The sequence below is a fragment of the Canis lupus genome, chromosome 27, assembly GCF_003254725.2.
Source record: "Canis lupus dingo isolate Sandy chromosome 27, ASM325472v2, whole genome shotgun sequence".
Taxonomy (NCBI): domain Eukaryota; kingdom Metazoa; phylum Chordata; class Mammalia; order Carnivora; family Canidae; genus Canis; species Canis lupus.
In genome coordinates, this window is record NC_064269.1 from 36,501,977 (window position 1) to 36,522,573 (window position 20,597).

At 37.9% G+C, this 20,597-nt stretch overlaps 1 protein-coding gene across 9 annotated transcripts in view; it reads right to left on the reverse strand.

Annotated features, from left to right (window-relative positions):
• Positions 1-20,597, reverse strand: part of LOC112665369 (C-type lectin domain family 2 member D) — a 41,019-nt gene that overhangs the window by 13,714 nt on the left and 6,708 nt on the right. For 4 of the 9 annotated variants that reach the window (XR_003140334.3, XR_004809711.2, XR_004809709.2 and 1 more), the window contains exons 3-7: positions 19,886-20,073; positions 16,832-16,935; positions 15,125-15,270; positions 7,640-7,721; positions 6,219-6,355 (exon numbers count right to left, since the gene is read on the reverse strand). Coding sequence is in view for 3 of the 9 variants with exons in the window: in XM_025455030.3 (XP_025310815.1) it covers positions 15,132-15,270; positions 16,832-16,935; positions 19,886-20,073 (431 nt within the window). In the remaining 6 variants the exon portion in view is untranslated. Of the gene's footprint in view, positions 1-6,218; positions 6,356-7,639; positions 7,722-7,838; positions 8,824-12,377; positions 12,647-15,124; positions 15,271-16,831; positions 16,936-19,885; positions 20,074-20,597 lie in introns of those variants that run through there. The other 5 variants (XM_025455030.3, XM_025455031.3, XR_003140333.3 and 2 more) reach the window with 4 other exon arrangements.

Consider the following 20,597-nt stretch of genomic DNA (forward strand, 5'->3'; position numbering starts at 1 on the left):
GTGTTCTATTTCATTGATTTTTCGATTTTTCCCAGCTTTTTCCTTTCTTCTGCTTACATTGGATTTCATTTGCTTCTTTGTTCCTAATTTTGTAAGATGAAAACTATAATCCTTCATTTAAGATCTTTCTTCTTTTCTTTTAATTTTAATTTTTTTAATTATTTATTTATGATAGTCACAGAGAGAGAGAGAGAGAGAGGCAGAGACACAGGCAGAGGGAGAAGCAGGCTCCATGCACCGGGAGCCCGATGTGGGATTCCATCCCGGGTCTCCAGGATCGCGCCCTGGGCCAAAGGCAGGCGCCAAACCGCTGCGCCACCCAGGGATCCCTCTTCTTTTCTAATATGGTATTGAGAGCTATAAATTCTTGAATAAGTACTGCTTTACTAATATCTTATAAATTTTTATGTTTGTATTCATTTACAAATAGTTTCTAAATTTTCTGATGATTCCTTATTTGATCCATGGATCCATTTATAAATGAATCCATTTATGGATCCTTAAATGGATTTATTTAGTTTACAAATATTTGGGAATTCTCTAGTATCTTTCAGTTGTTGATTTCTAATTTATTTCCATTTTGGCCTAACATAAAACATAGCATGTTTTCTATAACTTGAATAATTCTTCATCTATTAAGATTTGTCCAGTTTTATGGCCCAGTATATATATATTAAGCATTCTGTGTATTCTTGTAAAGCATATGTATACCGCAGGTGCTGAGTGGAGTATTCCATAAGTGTTAATTAAAGCAAATCATTGATTAGGAGAAAACATTTGTAAATTATCTATTTGGTAAAGGACTTTTACTCAGAATATATGAAGAACACTTTCAGTTCAATTATAAGAAAATAAGGAACCTAAATTAAAAATACTCAAAATATAGGAATAGACATTTCCCCTAAGAAGATATATAATTAGCTAATGAGTACCTGAAAAGACGTGTTTGGGATACTACTTATGAATGTGATTATCAAATAATTATTAGCACTCTGTTTTGTCCTGGGAACTCTAGCAGCCCTTGTTTCTCTGGCTTCTAAGCTCTTTTTCAACTCAGGGAGGTGCCAAGATGGGCTTTGCCTGGAGTCTCACTCCACTGCAGCCTGGAAACATCCTCAACTCAGTAAGCTAGAGCAATCGTAGAGCATACCTCATTTGTTTCTCATTTTTCAGAGATGACTATCATCCATTGCCTGAGGGGGTTTTCTTGTTTGTTTGTTTCAAATGGAACAAACAGAACCAATAGATGTTTGTTTGTTTATTATAGTAATTGACTCATGCAATTATTGAGACTGAGAAGTCTTGCAATATGCTGTCTACAAACTGGAAAACCAGAAAAGCTGATGGTGTAATTCAGTCTGATTCCAAAGGCCTGAGAGACAGGAATGCCAATGTCTAAAGGCAGGTCAAGACGGATGTCTTAGCTCAAGCAAAGAGCAAATTCAGTCTTCCTCTGTCTTTTGCTCTATTCAGGCCCTCAATAGATTGGATGATGTCCACCTGTCTCGATGAGGGTGATATTCTTTACTCAATCTACCAATTCAAATGCTAACCTCTTCCAGAAACATCTTTGCAGATTCAAGCAGAAATGCACAGCTATGGGGCACACCTTAGCCCAGTCAAGTTGACATACAAAATTAAGCATCTATGCCCCCTTTAATAGCTTAGTTACAGCCTGAAAGAGAACTGGGTTAGCAAGAGCGAAAAAATTAAAAGGTTTTCGTTGACTACAAGCTCAGTATGCATCAGTATCATAACAAGGCTGCCAAAGCAAAGGGAAATATATAACAAAGCAACTTTAGTTTGGCTTAACAGAGGTAAATGGTCTGGAATGAGCAAGGCAATGTTTCTACTCTGCCTGCCTTGCATGAATTAGATCACTCCTGGAATACTGCACTCAATTCTGGGCATTGCTCTGAACTAGACCTGGCAACATGGGGCACAAATGAAGAAGAGAGCCTCTGTGGGTTTTCCACTTACTTGGAGTGATCTGTCATCTCAACTTCCAGCTTAGACTTACACATTAAGAGAAAAAGTCATTCATTCATTCAGCACTTACTCTCTGAAAAGCATAGGATGTGTCCAGAGGTGGATCTGCTTTGAAGCTGGTGAAGCTGAAGCTTCAAACTCCTTTCTTATCTGGGTCCCTCCTAAGGCATTGGATGAATCTAGGCAATGTGTCTTCATGGCCGTATTTTTTGCAAACTTGTAAACCTAAGATATAACTAATCAATGCTGTCTCTTTCTGTTTTGATCTGTCTTCCATCTCATCACATTTCCTTCCACAGGTATTGATGTCATTGGAAGGGTGGCCAGCATTATTTTTTATCTTCTGAAGAGGAAATTGAGTGGCATTTTCAACTTAGTTAAGTGGCATGAATGTACATAGTTTTCTGTCATATCTAAGTATATTAGGTATAAATATATTCTTGCTAGCCTTCCTGCCATAGGTATGGCTTCTAGGAATACTCTTAACTGCTATGGTACAGATTTACCTTGTATCTTAACATAAAGGTGCAAGACTACAGATCATATCATGATATGACTGGATCCTATGGAACCCAGAACCAGAAGCAAGTAGGAAATATGGGGAGGGGAACAAGATTTGAAATGTACAAAGCCATAACCCAGTCTACGGAAAATGCTTCCAAGTATCACACAAGTAAAATTGTTAGTGGAAGACTCATTGTCATTCATACTTAGACAAAATGAAATTTTCTTTCTGTAGGATAACACAAAAATATACTACATCACTGCAATGAGGACATCTGTGGAAAACGAAAGTCATCAAGTCAAAGAGTACTTAAGATTCATCCTTGAACAAGAACACTTGAAATGTCCCCAGATCTTACAGCTATTTTAGGAAATAACATGATAAACATAGCATTACCATTAACAAGTTGTAATGTGCAAAAGAATTCAAAACTCGTAATAATACAAAACAAGGGTGGGTCAACCATGCTTACTATCAAAAATAGTACTACAAATAGCATTTTTTAAAAATTAGGTTTCCTCTTGATCCAACTTAAGTGGAAGTGGAGTCTGAATTACAATTTAAAAATCAGAAAATATCACCACTGCGAACAAATCTAGAAGATCATAAAATAAATAAACAGCAAAATAAAGCTATTAAAATGCTTTTTGAGGTCACAGAACTATGAGAAAGACACAGGTCTATATTTGTGATGAGGAAAACCAGCTGTACAGAGAAAGAGAAAACAAATGTAGGAGGGAATAATCTGCTGCTCCTGAGACTAAAAAAATGACTTCTAGAATGTAAGGTTATATAACCTAAGTCTTCAGAGAACCATTTTGGTTCTAAATCAAAAATCAAAATTTGTTACTGGTGGTTTATGTAAAAGAAGTAATAGGATAGGAGCCCAGGTCAATTAAAGATGTGATGAGCCAATGTAAATTTTTTTTTAATTTTTATTTATTTATTTATGATAGTCACAGAGAGAGAGAGAGGCAGAGACATAGGCAGAGGGAGAAGCAGGCTCCATGCACCGGGAGCCCGACGTGGGATTCGATCCCGGGTCTCCAGGATCGCGCCCTGGGTCAAAGGCAGGCGCCAAACCGCTGCGCCCCCCAGGGATCCCAGCCAATGTAAATTTATTGAGAGGATCACTGAGTTTGTGCTAGATATCAGAATACCCACAGAAGCTAAAGCTCTAATTGCTCCTCTCTGTGATAGTTTATCTATAGTTTGAGACCTGAAAAGTTAATTATTCTAGTGTTTCAACATTGAGATTATGTTCCATTCATTTATTTTTTTTCACTTAAAATTTTAATCAGATATGAGTCTGATACCTACTTATATCTTAAAATTGTTTTTATTCCTTATAAATAAGACAGCTTAAATTGTGAAATGCCCTTCCTTTCATAAGACTATTAAAAATATTTGCTATTGGAGCACCTGGTTGCCTCAGTTGGTTGAGGATCTGCCTTTGGCACAAGTCATGATCCCAGGGTCCTGGGATTGAGTCCTGAGTTGGGCTCCCTGATCAGTGGAGGGTCTGCTTCTCCCTCTTCCTCTGCCCTCCCCCCACTCATGCGGTCTCTCTCTCTCTCTCAAAGAAATAAATAAAACCTTTAAAAAATATCTGCTACCTGGGGCAGCCCCGGTGGCTCAGTGGTTTAGCACCGCCTTCAGCGTGATCCTGGAGACCTGGGATCGAGTCCCATGTTGGGCTCCCTGCATGGAGCCTGCTTCTCCCTCTGCCTGTGTCTCTGCTCCTCTCTGTGTGTGTGTCTCTCATGAATAAGTAAAATCTTTAAAAAAATAAAAATAAATAAAAAATATCTGCTACCAATTTTTCTATGACGAATCCTAATTTACATCACACAAACAAAGAATGACTGGTCTACAGTATGGACATATATAGGATGAGACAGAAATTTGGGCACAGTTTTTTAAATTTGAAATGTCCGTTCAGATTCTTTATACCTTTTGACACATTTCAGCAATGTCTCACATTTTTAAGAGGGGAAAAAAGGTCTATAAGTCTCAAGTCAGAAATGAGCATTTGAAGTATTAATTTACTTTTTTTCTGAACAAATAAGTGCAAATATTCTCAGTTGTTTTCTCTAGTTCTTACTACATATTCTGAATAATCTTGAATTATCTTGAAAGATAATTACATGGTCATCTTTGAAATAATACTATTTCTGAATGAAAGAGTTGATTTCCAAGTGTTAGAGAAAGGAAGCACTCTGACTAGAGAATCAAGTACAATTTCTGTGAAGAGGAAAGATAGCATCTCATGTTCACACATAACCTGCTATTTCCACCTGGCCGCAGAGAAAAACACTTTAGCCACAAGCTATATATGACTTGATCACAGCAGTGCATCAAATATTGTAAAAATTTCCTTTGTTCTTTTTGTGCTGATGAAAACATAACACGTTTGAAAACAAATCCTAATAGAACCAGGACATGTTTTGGGGGATTTTGTCTCACAACTCCTCTGATAATAATCTTAAAACCAGATTTTTATGTTAACATAAAAATTTGATTTGTTGACCCTGAGATGGCAATATAGATTGAAACAATGTAGAAATAATTGCAGTCTAGTAAAAAGTGTTTTTGTTACTAATGAAATACATAACTGTGAATCATAGAATTTGAATGTGGGAAGAGATAATGAAATGGACTATATTTGTAACTTTAGAGCTGAAATCATCCATAGATACAAGCATTGTTCCAAATTTGTCATCACAGTTTTTAAAAAGTACAGATTACTGTTCTTCAACCCAGAAGATTCTAATCCAATAGACTTGGGACAGTATATGGAAATATATACATATATATATTTTTGAGAGAGAGAGAGAGAGCAAGCACAAGTGCCTGTGCTTTAAAGTTGGAGGAGTGGCAGAGGAAGAGGGAGAGAGAGAGAATCACAAGCAGGCTCCACACTCAGCATGGAGCCCCACACGGGGCTTGGTCTTACCACCCTGAAATCATGACCTGAGCTAAAATCAAGAGTCCGAGACTTAACCTACTGAGCCATGCGGGCACCCCTGTGCCCCTGGGAATATTTATTTCATACAAAAACCCCAGATTATTAAGACACACGTTGTAATATGGAACCATTGATCTAAACTAATAGTTCGTTTCTGAAAAAGAAAAGAAAAAAAAATTAAGGTCTTAACTGGTCACCCAGATAACTGTGATAAAGAAGAAACTGGAGCACAGTGTACCTACAGAGGCATTCTTCTTATCATACAATATTGCTCTATTAATTATTGCCTATGTTATTATAGAAGTGACTCTTTTATTCCAATAAATGTACTTTGACTAATATGAAATTGATAGCTTAAAGAGAAGTTATTTTTATTTCCACAAATACCTCAATCTCTACTAGCTAGGTTATATGCCAGGTCATATTTTCCTTCAGTATCCAAATCAAAATATTCCTAGCTCTCTCTCTCGCTCTCTCTCTTTTTTCAACAGAAGAAAGTCGGACAAGGTTTCTCTTCCCATACCTGATTCCAAGGAGAATTTTATCTTTTTTTTTTTTACAAATATGCATTAAATGTTTATTACTGCAGCCAAGATGGTTCTGCAAAGTAAAATTGAACTACAAAGAGGTTGAGTAGCTCGCCCAGAGTCTCAGAAGAAATGAGCAGAAAGTCAAGCAAGGCCTCCCACAGGCAGTCTGGTTTCTACACTTAATCCTAAACCACTACCATCTGAAGCTCTTGGCAAAGCCACTCACCTTCTAAGCAAAGTGAGAGGAGCCCTCCGTAGAGGTTGAGGTCACTATCTCTACCTTCCTCTTGGTTTCGAGGTGCTGCTGCTGATGCACTACCCTCAGGGAAGCCAGCCCCATGGAGCCCACGGTTTGGAGCTGTCCTGGCAGATAAGGCAGGAGAGAATTCAACCAAAGATTAATCACTGTGAACTCTGAGGGGCTGAGAGAGGACCACTGCTCCCCTTGTGGTATCCTTCACATGCAGGAGAAAAAAAACACCCCCGGTGGGGGATGAGGTGGGTGGGGGTACTTTTCATAAACGTATCTCCCGGAGTTGAAGAATTATAAAAGGCGCCCCTTGTGGATTGACGCAGAACCCTCCAGAACCCACCCAGATGCACCACTTCAGGGTTTTCTTAAAACTGATCATTCCTCTCGCCGTCCTCTCCTGCCATAGATGTAGGCTTATTTTTTAGACCAAAATTGTTTGCTTTAAAAGTACTTTCGCTATTTAACAACATTCTAGCCGGGGTATTTTGCCTTAGAGACCGTGACATTCTTTACAACTGCCGAACATATTGACGGTGCGGCTGGAAGGATTTAATGATCCTGCGCATAGGGAACACCACCCAGTCCGTCAGGCTTATGCAAGGACTAGCAGACTTGACAGTGTCTCTCGTTTAAAAAACATCAGCAATGTTCTATCGTGTTTTCTTTCCGCTTCGCGGTGAAACTAGGTGGTTTGCAGAGCCACCTGCACCAGCGGAGTACGGTTGAAGCGGAGGAAGTGGTGCACTCACTGCAGTTATTTTTCTCTTTGCAGGCGCCGAGGGAGGCGGGGGGCGGAATGGGTGGGCGAGGACGTCCGGTGCTCGCGGGGCCTCGCAGTGCGGCGCCGCCCCCGCCCCCCAGCCGCGCGCTTGCGGCACCGCCCTGCAGCCCACCCGGGACGGGACTGGAGTGGGGAGGAAGGAGCGGCCTCTCCGCACCTCTGCGCAGAAGAGCGGGGCGAGCTCTCCGGGGCTCTCGGGCAACGCGATTCCTCCCCGCCCCCCTCCCCTCCCTGCTCCCCCTCCCCTCCCTGCTCCCCCTCCCCGCCCCCCTCCCCTCCCTGCTCCCCCTCCCTGCTTCCCCTCCCCGCTCCCCCTCCCCTCCCTGCTCCCCCTCCCCTCCCTGCTCCCCCTCCCCTCCCTCCTCCCTCCCTGTCCTCTTTCCTACCCCCTCCTCTCCTCTCCCCTCCCCCACACGCTGGGCCTCTGCGGGGAGCTCAGGCACTAGCCCTGCCTACCCCCGCCCAGAATTAAACGCGGGGGCTGGCCTCGCGGGGACCATCGAGAGGGCGAGGGGTCGAGGAGCGAGAAGCGGGCTCTGGATTCCCACTAAGGGAGGCCATTGGTGACCTGTACAGGGCCAGTTTTGGTGAAGAGGTAAAGAAACAGACTTACCCAGATGGGTTCCACGGAGCACGGAAGAGAAGTGAAGAGGGGATTGTAGACATCTCTTTTGAAGAGCTGTGTTCCAGGACACCTGGGAAGTGTAATCAAAGCAATGCAATCGTGATTAAAGCTGCTCCTTTAACCCAGAGATCCTTAGCTTTTCTAGACCCTGGTTGATGTCGACTTATTTAGGAGTTAGATTAGTTACTTTGGAACCATTGTTTTAGGGACACCAGGGTGGCTCAGTGGTTTAGCCTCTGCCTTCAGCTCAGGGCCTGATCCTGGGGTCCTCAGATGGAGTCCCACTCGGGCTCCCTGCAAAGAGCCGGCTTCTCCTTCTGCATGTGTCTCTGCCTATCTCTGTATGTCTCTCCTGAGTAGATAAATATAATCTTAAACAAACGAAGAAACAAACACAAACAAAACCATTGTTTTATTCCTGGTTGCAAAGACAGAGGCAGGCCTGGAGTATCGAAGCTCCAGAGTGGGTACTAGAAACCAGAAAGTTGAGCCCTGAAGGCATAGCTCCAAGGGCAATATAACACCACATGACATTCTCTTCATGAGGTTTCCCGGGGCACACCATGCTGACAGTATTCTCATTATCTTATTTACATTTTGCGAATAGAGACCTCTAGATTTCTACTCTCATCATCAGAGACATTTTCCTCAGATAAAATTTAATTAGATGCCTTAAATAAAATTTAATGTCTTAACTCTTGAGTAGTATACAGTCTATTGACTAAATATAAATTTCCTAATGTAGAAAAGCATAGTGTGTCAAAGATGTCCTGGGAGAGATTCAGTTAATAGGGTTCTATGTTTTCCCTACTACAAATAAGGCTGCAAGGTGCATCACTGCACAGGTGCTTATTCTAAGAACTTCTGCCCCAGTAGAAAAGTACAACATGGTTCCTTGGAAAGTCTATCGTTTGACTATGAGTGTGAAAGTTACACTAGTGTAAATCTTTATTCAATTCCTTCAAATACTAACACACTATCACATCTTAAGATTATTGGTGAAAATGGGTGTTTTCTGAAACCTGAAGAGAAATGGAGGAAGATACTCCCCATTCACATCTGTTGAACAGAGTGTATACAAAAAGGGAAAAATGGGAACTAAATCTTTGGTCCATAAACTATATAACTGACCACCATATCACAAATAATACACCATTTCTTTAGCAGGAGGCTAAGATTTAAAGCCCAAAATTATTGTGCTTCTCTTGTTCTTCAGTTTTCTACAAGTAAATAAAGTGGACCTAAAATAGGGTTTGTGAAAATAACATAATGCTGACTTGCCATTTGAAACAACATGGCAAACAAGAAATATCAGATCCTAGGACAAAAATCACTTTTTTTATAAAGTGAATGTGAGGAGGTGCTCTGTCACAATGGGCACATAGGAAAATTAGATGGCCTTGGCCAGGTTTCAATATAAGATGATCTTCCTGAATTTTTTTTTTTAAGTAAGTTCTTACCTGGGAATAGATCTTGATGCAAACAAAATAAAACAAAACACAACATAAAAAGACTGCTGAGAAAATGCAAGGGCATGAATAGATATTTCTCAGCCATAACCTGGATGATTTAATGTTCAATACAGAATCAGAAGCCCCATTTTTCTGTTGAAATGTGGAGTTTTTAAACACAAAATACATGATTATTAACAAGAGCTAACTCATTAAACTCATTTTAATCTCACTAAACAGGTTTATTTTGGTACTACCAAATTTTACCTTATCACAACCAAGAAATCAGATCACCATGAATTTTAACTATTTTAAATATTTGTTTTAATTTATAATATAATTAACATACAGTGCTATATTAATTTCAATGATTCAAAATTTCTATGCATTTCTTGATGCTCATCATAAGTGTGCTCTTAATCATTTTCATCTGTTTCTTCATCCTCCCACTTACCTCTCCTCTGACAACCACCAGCTTGTTCTCTGTAGTTCAGATTCTGTTTTTCATTTGTCTCTTTTCATTTGTTTTGTTTCTTAAATTCCACACATGAGTGAACCATATGGTATTTATCTTTCTCTGTCTTATCTCAGTTATGATCCTCTAGATCCATCCATGTTGTTTCAAATGGCAAGATTTTATTCTTTTTTGTGTCTATGTAATATTCCATCATACTTCTTTGTCCATTCATCTATCGATGGACAGTTGAGTTGCTTCCATATCTTAGCTATTGTAAATAATGCTGCAATAAACATCAAGGTGCTTATATCTTTTCTAATTAGTATTTTTTGTTTTCTTTGGGTAAAATAGTCAGTAGAATAATTACCAGACCATAAGATAATGCTATTTTTAATATTTAAGGAAACTCCATACTGTTTTCCACAATGGCTGCATCTGTTCATATTCCCATCAAGAGTGCACAGGGGATCCTTTACCTCCACATCTTGTGTAATTTATTTTAGCCATTCTGACACATATGAGGTTATATCTCATTGTGGTATTGATTTGCTTTTCCCTGATGATCTTTTCATCTTTTCATGTGTTTATTGGTCATCTGTATGTCTTCTTTGGAAAAGTGCCTGTTCATGTCTTCTGCCCATTTTAACTGGATTATGAGGTATGTTCCCTCTAAATCTAGTTTGTTGAGTGTTTCTAACATGAATGGATATTGTACTTTCTCAAGTAATTTTTCTGCATCCAGAAATGGTCATATGGTTCTTATTTTTTTCTCTTGTTGAGGTGATGTATCGCACTTGCTGATTTGTGAATATCGAATCATCCTTGGATCCCAGGAATAAATCCCACTTGATCATGGTGAATGATTTTTTAAAATGTATTGTTGAATTTGGTTTGATTATATTTAGTTAAGGATTTCGCATCTATATTCATCAGAGATATTGGCCTATAGTTCTCTTTCTTTTGTAGTCTTATAATCTGGCTTTGGTATCAGGGTAATGCTGGCCTCACAGAATGAACTTGGAAGCATTCTTTCCTCTATTTTTGGAATGGTTTGAGAAGTATTGGAATGGTTTGACAAGTAGGTATTAACTCTTCATTAAATGTTTGATAAAAGTCACCTGTGAAGCTGTTTGATCCTAGATTTTTGTTTGTTGAGAGTTTTTAAACTGCTGACTCAATTACTTTGCAGGTGATCTGTTCCAATTTTCTATTTCTTTTTGATTCAGTTTTGAGAGGTTATATGTTTCTAGGAATTTATGTATTTCTTCTAGGTTGTCCAATTTTTGGCATATTTTTGGCATATTTTGCTGCATCTCAAAGATTTTGGATCATTGTGTTTTCATTTTCGTTTGTCTCCACAAAATTTTTCCTTTCTTTTTTGATTTCATGGTTGATTCATTCATTGATTAGCAGCATGTTACTTAAACTCCATGTATTTGTATTCTTTCCAGATTTTTTCTAATAGTTGATTTCTTGCTTCATGGCATTATGGTTAGAAAAGATGCATGATTTTAATCTTTTTTAATTTGTTGAGATTTGTCCTATGACCTTGGATCCCAGGATCTGCCTTCTCCAGATTAGTCAAGTTTTCAGCTAATGTTTAAGTAAATTTTTAGCCACCCTTTTTGCTCTCTCTTCTCTTTCTGAGATGCCTATAATGCAAAATTACTGTGCATGGTGGTGTCACTGAGTTCCCTTAACCTATTCTCATTTTTTATTATTCTGTTTTCTTTTTCCTGTTTCATCTGATTTTTTTGAATTTCTCTCTTTCCCAGTTCACTAATTTATCCTTCTGTTTCATCTAATCTACTATTTATCCCCTCAAATGAGTTTTTAATTTCAGTTATTGTGTTATCTCTAATTGGTAATTTTTATATTTTCTATCTCTTTTTTGAGGGTCTCACCCCAAAGGGTGGACCCCCCCCCACCCTTTTCTGAAGTCTAGTGAGTACCTTTATGACCATTTCTTTGAATTCTCTATCTGGCATATAGCTTATCTCCATTTTGCTTTGCTCTTTTGCTGTGATTTTGTCCTGTTCTTTCATATGCAACATATTCTTCTGTCTCCTCATTTTGTCCCACTTTTGTGTCTGTTTCTATGTGTTAAGAAAATCAGCTACATCTCCTGTTCTTGAAAATAATGGCCTTATGAAGAAGAGGTCTGGTAGTGCCCTGTAGTGCCATGTCCCCTGTGCACCAGAACTTGGTGCTTCAGGAGTGTCTCCTAAGTGTGTTGTGTATGTCCTACTATTGCGATTGAGATACGTTTGCTTTCAGTCCAGTTGTATTCAATGACTCTCCCTGCCTATTGTGGAGAGTTTGGTCTCTGTCATGTTAAGGGGCAAGACTGGGCCTGCCTTGAGCTTGAATTGGGTCAGACCAGATGCCTACCCTCAGCTCACTTGCCAGAACTGTGGTCACACTGAACTGCAGGGTGCTCTCCTTGCATTGTCTCCTGAGAGGTTTTCATTGGTGGGTGGAGCCGACAGTCAGACTAGATGCCTGCCTACAGTCTGCTGGGGTTGCAGTGACACCAAACTGCTGAACTCTCTCTTTGTGCTGTCCCTTGTAAGGTTTTTGTTGGTTTGTGGGAACAACAGTCAAATCAGATTTCTACCCCCAGCCCATTGTGGAGGCTGCAGTTGACCTGATATATGTGATTATCTTCCCCTCTACCAAAACAAGAGTCACTTTTTAGTGGTGCTTGCCCCTGTTGGACCTGCTTACATTATACCAAACTTGTTGCTCAGTTTTGGATGGACTCCTACCAAGTGGTGCTGGTCATATGCAATGGATACACAGAAAAGTCAGAGGTGGGTTTCTTTTTTTAAGGTTTTATTTATTTATTCATGAGAGACACACAGAGAGAGAGAGAGGCAGAGACACAGGCAGAGGGAGAAGCAGGCTCCATGTAGGGAGCCCAATGCGGTACTCGATCCCGGGACTCCAGAATCATGCCATGAGCTGAAGGCAGATGCTCAAACACTGAGCCACCCAGGCATCCCTAGGAGTGGGTTTCAAAGTGTTAGCAAGATATGTTGCATGCCTGCTTGTGGGCAGAGACCTGGAGGTGGTTTGGAGGAACTCCTACAGAGAGAGAGAGAGAGAGACAGGTTGGATTGAGCAATCTATAGGAGACTACAAAGGCAAGGTGTGTTGTTAGCAAAGCTAGGTGGAGAGTGTTCCTGCTGGTTCCTCCAGGTGTTGGTGTATTCAGGCTGGGGAGTATGAGAGAGAAATGGTGCCAGCCACCTCCTTTGTTCTTGGAGAAATCTCCCAAAGATCCCTGCCCTTCCTGTCCTTGCTCAGAGACTAGTAAATACATCTCCTTCCAGAATACCCCAGGCAGCTCTCAAACTGCTGCTTCTATGCTGTATCTTGGTGAGTTTGTTTGTTATGCTGGCTCTTTAAGGACATACTCAGTTTCCCATTACCCTCAGACTTATCCAGAGCCAATTCCACTGATTTGTAGGTTCCCAGTGAATAAACTCCACTAATTGGGAAAACTCACAAAATTAAGCCACTCTAGCTTTCAAAGCCAAATATTGTGGCAATTTGTCTTCCCAGTACAGATTACACATACTGTAGTGCCTGGTATGGAATCTGCTCTTCTCCCTTCTCTGTACATACAGTGTCTTTCCCTCCCATAGTCAGTCTTGTTGGTTGGTTTGGTTCTTTTTTGGGGGGGGGGGGGGCGGGCGGCTGTCAGAGAGGGTCAGTTTGGTTCTTGATGGCATCTCCACCCTTCCTGCTGTTCTCTGATATGACCTCTTCTCTACAATTAACTGTGAGAGCCTGTTCTACCAGTCTTTGAGTCATTTTCTGGGTTACTTACTGAAGTGGGTGTCATCTAAGACATATCATAGGACAAGGTGAACTTAGGATTCTCCTAATCTACCATATTCCCCTGAAGTTCTGATATTTTTCCTTATTTAAAAAATATATACATAACAAATACTATTTTATTTTATTTTATTTTATTTTGGGGTTTATTTTATTTTTACTTATTTTTTATTTATAGTTGACATACTATATAATATTAGCTTCAAGTGGTCAACATAGCGATGTTGAAATACAATATGTAATGAGCACTATGATAAATCTAGATACCATCTGTAAATATACAAAGTTGTCAAATAGGAACTATATCCCTATGCTATATATTGTATCCCCATGTCTTGCTAATAATTGGATGGAAGTTTGTATGCCTTTTAAATGACTTCACCCTATTTCACCCATCTCCCTATCCCTTCTCCTCTGGCAATAACCAGATTGCTCCCTGTATTCATGAGTTGGTTTCTGTTTTGTTTGTCCCTTTGTTTTGTTTTTTAGATGCCCCACATAATTGTAAAATTCCATAAAAACTTGAAATCATACTGTATTTGTCTTTCTCTGTCTGATTTATTTCACTTAGCATGATATTCTCCAGACCCATCTATATTGTTGTAAATTACAAAATTTTATTATTAGTTTTATTAGTTCACTAATATTGTATTCTTAATATGTATTAATATATTGTTGATAATTATTAATGTTTTATTTTATATGTGATATACGTCAGTCATAAAAAAGAATGAATCGTTCCATTTACAACAATATGGAAACATATACCACATCTTCATTATCCTTTCATCTATTGATGGACACGTAGGTTCCTTCTATGTTTGTTAAAAGATCATCAATACAGTAGTATAAAAAAAGTGGAACCTTTTCCCAACTGTGATTTTTTTCTTCCCCAGAGTTTGGTATTTTTTTGGTATTTTGGTATTTTTTGGTATTTTTTTCATATTATAGTACAATTTTATAGTACAATTTTCTTCCCCAGAGGTTACCATTTCTGGTATTTCTTACACATTATAGTACAATTTTACATTCATCAGTTTTTTTAGTCTCTTAATACTAGTTTTGGGTATTAGAAATTCTGTTCTTCTAAACTTTTTGAAGGTATAAAATATCACACTTCATGTATCAGCTTGATTTTATAGATACCTAGGAATAAACCTAACCAAAGATATAAAATATCTCTGCTCTGAAAACTATAGAACACTTATGAAAGAAATTGAGGAAGACACAAAGAAATGGAAAACCATTCCATGCTCATGGATGGGAAAAACAAATATGGCTAAAATGTCTATACTACCCAAGCAATCTACACATTTAATGCAATCCTTATCAAAAATGCCACCAGAATTTTTCATGGAAATAGAACAAGCAATCCAAAATTTGTATGGAACCACAAAAGACCCCAAATATCCAAAGCAATCTTAACCATGAACTTTTGAAATGGGCCATGCCGCCTGCCTTCAGCCCAAGGTGTGATCCTGGAGTCCGGGATTGAGCCCCAGAGTCAGGCAACCTGCATGGAGCTACTTCTTCCTCTGCCTCTCTCTCTCTCTCTTTCTCTCTTAGTGTTTCTTATGAATAAATAAATACAATCTTTTTTAAAAATTGAATTTTGTTTTAGAATATTATTCAACCATAAGAAAATGAAATCTTGCAATTTGCAATAAAGTGGGTCAAACTAGATTGTATAATATACATTTAGTGATACATCCCAATGACTACCTGAAGATCAGATAGAGTTTTGCCTCTTTATCTGGGCATATATGTCTGGTTTGGAACAAATCCACTTCCTCTCCGTGTAGCGCCTAGCGCTACTGGCACCTTTGTCATTCAAATAGGCACACTCTCCACCTCCTCTGATAGGAAAACTGCAATGAAAGAAGCAGAATCAATCAGTTTGCCACCAGTTATCTCTTCAAAAGCAGAGAGGATAAAGATAAAAATATAAAGAAATTAACATTAAATCAGCTTCTAAATATAAAATTCATTACAAAAAAAATTCATTACACATACCATCTCTTTAAAATTTAAACTTACCCTCTGAGATATATATCATCTTTTATAAAAAAATAAAAATAAAAAACAACAGATTTTTCCAAGATTCTATAACAAGTAAAACTAGGATTCATAACTAAATTGATGAAAATACAGGACACATGCTATTCACACTTTCTTCACTTTGGGAAGGAGCACAGAAAAGAAATGTTTCTATGTTACAGGTAATTTTATTGTTGTTTGTTCTTGTTGTTGTTGTTGTTAGGCCCTGATTTTCTCCTGTACTATTTATCAGTATTTAAATGGCCTGACACAGACAGCTGGGTCAGAATTTAGACTCTAAGTTTTTTTCCTCTGTACTGTTTGAAATTGCTATAGTGTGACATGGTTTGCCTATGCTTAAAACATGTTAGCACGTAATAAATACACTTTTCCCCTCTATAGTGATGAACAATTTCCAACTGAATAGTTAACAATATACTTGCTCCTTTAAACATTTAGAGAATTAGATAATGTAAACATTACTATTTCAGTATTAGGATGAAGTAAAGGTTAATCCTAAATATTTACCAAGTATCCACAACGTGCTAGGCACTACACATACAACACTGTATAAATATAAGTTCTAATTCCTAAAACTTAGTGTCTGTCCAAGATAAAAAAAAAAAAAAAGCTAGTAGGTAAGATCTAGTTTTCAAAACTACCACTGGCCCTTTGCAGCAAATAAAGTGATATTTCCAAAGCTGATTATTTTTCATAACCTCGTAAAGCAACATTTCAAAACCTCCTTGTGTCCTCGGATAAGAAAACATTTATTGAAATTGTCTAAATCCAAGTCTTTCAGCATTATCCAGAACTCTTCCAGTAATATAAAAATCTAATAGGTATATGAATGAGATTGAATTTGACAATGCCAAACTGTACTTGTCCTAGACATTATGATTATGATCTTACAAATAATAGATGCCATTACCATCACTCATCTCTATGAAAATGGTTGAGGATTGATGCAGTTATGGTTTAATATAGTAATTTAACTTGCATTTATAAAAGATTTAAAGTTTAAACAGTACAGTCATATACATCAAACTGGTTCTCATATCAACCCTGTGAGAGCAATTGAGCAAGTACAATTAATTTTGTTGTAGAGGTAAGCAACAGTCTTAAAGATAGTACGTAGTTTTTTCAAAGTGAAAGAGTTGGCAAATTACACAGATGAGGCTGGAGTCAAGTTTACCATTCTACTATGCCACATATGATAGATTTTATATTTGGTTGGAGGAGCTTGCAAAACCTCTGCAACTTACAACTTTTCACTTGATTCCATCATAACTAATCTTAAAAATGTTTAGAGCATATAAATGAAGAACTCATTTGGTTTCATGCAAAGCAAATACAAATACAAATACTGCTATCATATTTTTCAGAACTTACCAGTTGGTCCATTCAGTGCCATTTACCCATTTCCATGGTTGGCCTAAATCTCTGCTGAGCCCAATCCAGTGGTCATAGGGGCCTTTATACCTCAATAGGAAATTCTTTCAGAAAAAAAAAAAAAAAGATTACATGCATTAACCTGTCATTACCTGGCCTCTCCCAGAAGCAGTGTTGCTTCTCTACTATATTCTTAACTCTCATAGTTTTCTTCTTTTTAATTTTGTATTGTTTAATAACACATAGAGAATAGATGTACTATAGTAACATCACATGTAAATATTAAAACAGAGAAATTGTTGATAACTTGTTTACTTTCAATTCAGCATAATGCCACTTTACGCTCTATTCCACAACCTGTTTCTCTATTCTATGATCAGTGTCCACTAGTATTATTTCAAGTTTAAAGTTGTTATAAATGCTGTTCTGACATTCTTGGCACTTGTCCTGGAATGAATTATTAGGACACAGTGAATGCTTATTGTCAATTTTACCAAATGACACCAAACTCTTTTACGATGTTATTGTAACAAATTATACTCACACCAGCACTAGAGACTAGTTTTCCATGCCACATTTCTTGGTCTACACTTAGAGCATCTTTTTCTGATGGCAAGTATTAATTTCAATATAATTAAATGTATGATTTTCCTTTATGATTAGTGGATTTAGTGACATTTTAGGGAAATTTTTACTCTTTTAAAGTCGTAAAGATGATATTGATTTTTGTTTTACCTTGAGGTATACAGTTGGGATATTGATTTTAGATACTTCTCTTTTTTTTTTTTTAAGATTTTATTTATTCATGAGAGACACAGAGACAGAGACAGAGAGAGGCAGAGACACAGGCAGAGGGAGAAGCAGGCACCATGCAGGGAGCCCGATGTGGGACTCGATCCCAGGTCTCCAGGATAATGCCCTGGGCGGAAGGCGGCGCTAACCGCTGAGCCACCCAGGCTGCCCACTTCTCTTTTTTTCTTTGAGGTATGCATTTACAGCTATGAATTTCCCTCTTAGTATTGCTTCTACCACATATCATAAGTTTGGCATGTTATGTTTTTATTTTATTTGTCTCAAAGTATTTTCTATTTTCTTTTGTGATTTCTTTCCTTGTTCACTGGATGTCTAATAGTGAGTTAATTTCTACATATTTGTGAATTTCCATTTTTCCTTCTGTTGTGGATTTTTGGTTTCATTACATTGTGATTGTAAAAGGAACTTTATATGATTTCAATCTTTTCAAATATATTAACTTGCTTTGTGGCCTATCATATGTTTTATACAGAAAAATGTTCCATTTGCACTTGAGAAGAATATGTATTCTGTTGTTGGGAGGAGCATTCTGCATGTCTTTTAGGTTTAATTGGTTTATAGAATTGTTCACGATTTCTATTTCCTCATTGTTCTACTGTCTGATTGTTTTATCCATATTGAAAGTGGAATCATGAATCTATTCCCAAACAGGATACTGTCCATTGTCTTATCTTCAAGTTTGCTGATCCTTTCTTCTTCCTGTTCAAATAGGCTTTTGACTCCTCTAGTGAGTTTTTCATTTCAATTATTGTACTTTTTAGCTCCAGAATTTCTATTTGGTTTCTTTTAATAGCTACCTCTTTATTGAAATTGATATTTATTGATATTCTACCTCTTTAATGATATATCATTTTCCTGATTTCTTTTACTTTTCCTGTCTATGGTTTTCTTTAGCTCATTGAATATATTTAAGACAGTAGATTTTACATCTTTGACTAATATTTCCAATATCTGGCTCCCTCAGGAATGTTCTCTGTCAGATATGTCTCCCTGTGAATGAGCTATGCCTTCCTATTTCTCTGTATGTTTTGTAAATTCTTTGCTCAGAACTGGACATTATGAATTTTTAACTATGCTAACTCTGGAAATATAATTCTTTTCTTCAGAGATTGTTGAATTTTGATTATTGAGATATGGAGCCAGCTGTTTGTAACTTTTCCAAATAATTTTGCAAATTTTTGTGTATTCCCTACCATGTGTTATCATTGAAAGTTTATTTTATTATTTCTGTGGTCATCCAGTTACCTGCCAAAGATCTTCTTATATGTCTGGCTCCCAAAAGGGGAAAAAAACAAGTATTGTTTATTTAAATCCTTTGGAAATCACTTCCGTTGGCAGGAGTTGAAGAAAAAATGGCAGCCCACCTCTGTATCTGTCCCTCAGTAATGAAAAGCAGCACTCAAAAATAACAACACATAACCACAATATTTGAGTAATAATTTCTTATTGGCCATCCTGGCTCCAGCAAGCTTTACCAGAAAAATGGCCAGAAGTCTTCATGGCTTCTAGCCATGATAAGGTGTAGAGAGTGGTGGCCACTGAGTGAGGAGGCTGAAATTCACTGAGATTAAGTGAAATTTACTAACCTTTTCATTAAGTTATCCCTTGGATGCTGCAAGACTCCAGAGTTCCAAATCAGTTACGTCAGAGAGTTTCTGCCAACTCAATTGATGTTTTGGTAGAGATTCCTGGAGCTTTCTACTCTGCCACCTTCTCTAAGATCATTCCTGCCTGGTTCATTTTGAAACAATGTTAATAACCTCATACAAATTGAAAATTACATTTCCCTCTCTAATTTTTAAATTCTATTTGCACAATTCTTGCTCATAAGTCAAAGAAAGCATGGGCCTGCTCTCTGGCCACCTTCCTGCTGTGAATGTTAAGGTAACTGTGGATAGCCCACTGCAGAATGTAGCATCTGCTGGATTTTCTCTCCTTATGTTAAAAATCAATGTCTAGGCAGGCATCTAAACCTGTATTTTAGACATTCTCACAAAGAATTACATACTACACTGGAGGGGGCATTTTTTTTATTCTAGACAGAACTATTTTTTTTTTATGATAGTCACAGAGAGAGAGAGAGAGAGAGGCAGAGACACAGGCAGAGGGAGAAGCAGGGTCCATGCACCGGGAGCCCGACGTGGGATTCGATCCCGGGTGTCCAGGATCACGCCCTGGGCCAAAGGCAGGTGCCAAACCGCTGCGCCACCCAGGGATCCCTAGACAGAACTATTTTCTTACCAGTTCCAGGAGGGTTTCAATCTGAACAAGATCAGCACCATATGAGTCACAAAACCTCTGGCTAAATGTCCAATTTTTGATGTCATCAGAAAAATAGAAACACTTTCTTTGGAAACCAATCCAGCTTTCTGGGCATGCAGCTTCAAAACACTCTGATGATGATATCTTATGCAATTTTCTTCTAGGTACTAAAAATAAAAACAACTTGCTTATATGTTTTTCTATATATATTACCAAGTGCTTTCTAATACACTTTTCAATAGTCATGTGAAATACTAAATGTATTATCCTTATTTTTCAAATTAGGAATAGAATCCTGAAAGTCACTGCATATATGACACAGCAAATGTCAAAGCTGAGAGTCAACTAATGCCTTAGTGGATGAATTGAAAAAAGAATTCATAATACCTTAAACTCTGGACTATATACCTGTCTAACTTGGATTTCAACAATGTTTGAAAACTTTTCTTAAAATATTAGGTACCTCGATAGCAAGATTTTATCAGCCTCAGAGAAGAGATAGTTCAAGAGCTCTAGATACTTTCCTAAATAAAATGAGGGGCAGGGTATAGATATCTTTCTGGAATAAAGTTTCTTAAGATGAAATAGTCAGATCCATGTCTAAATAGTCCCAAGAGGACAAAAGACATAATTTTACCCTGAGTTTCCTTCTACTAAGGAACTTCCTTCTACTAAGGAAATTTTGTGAGGT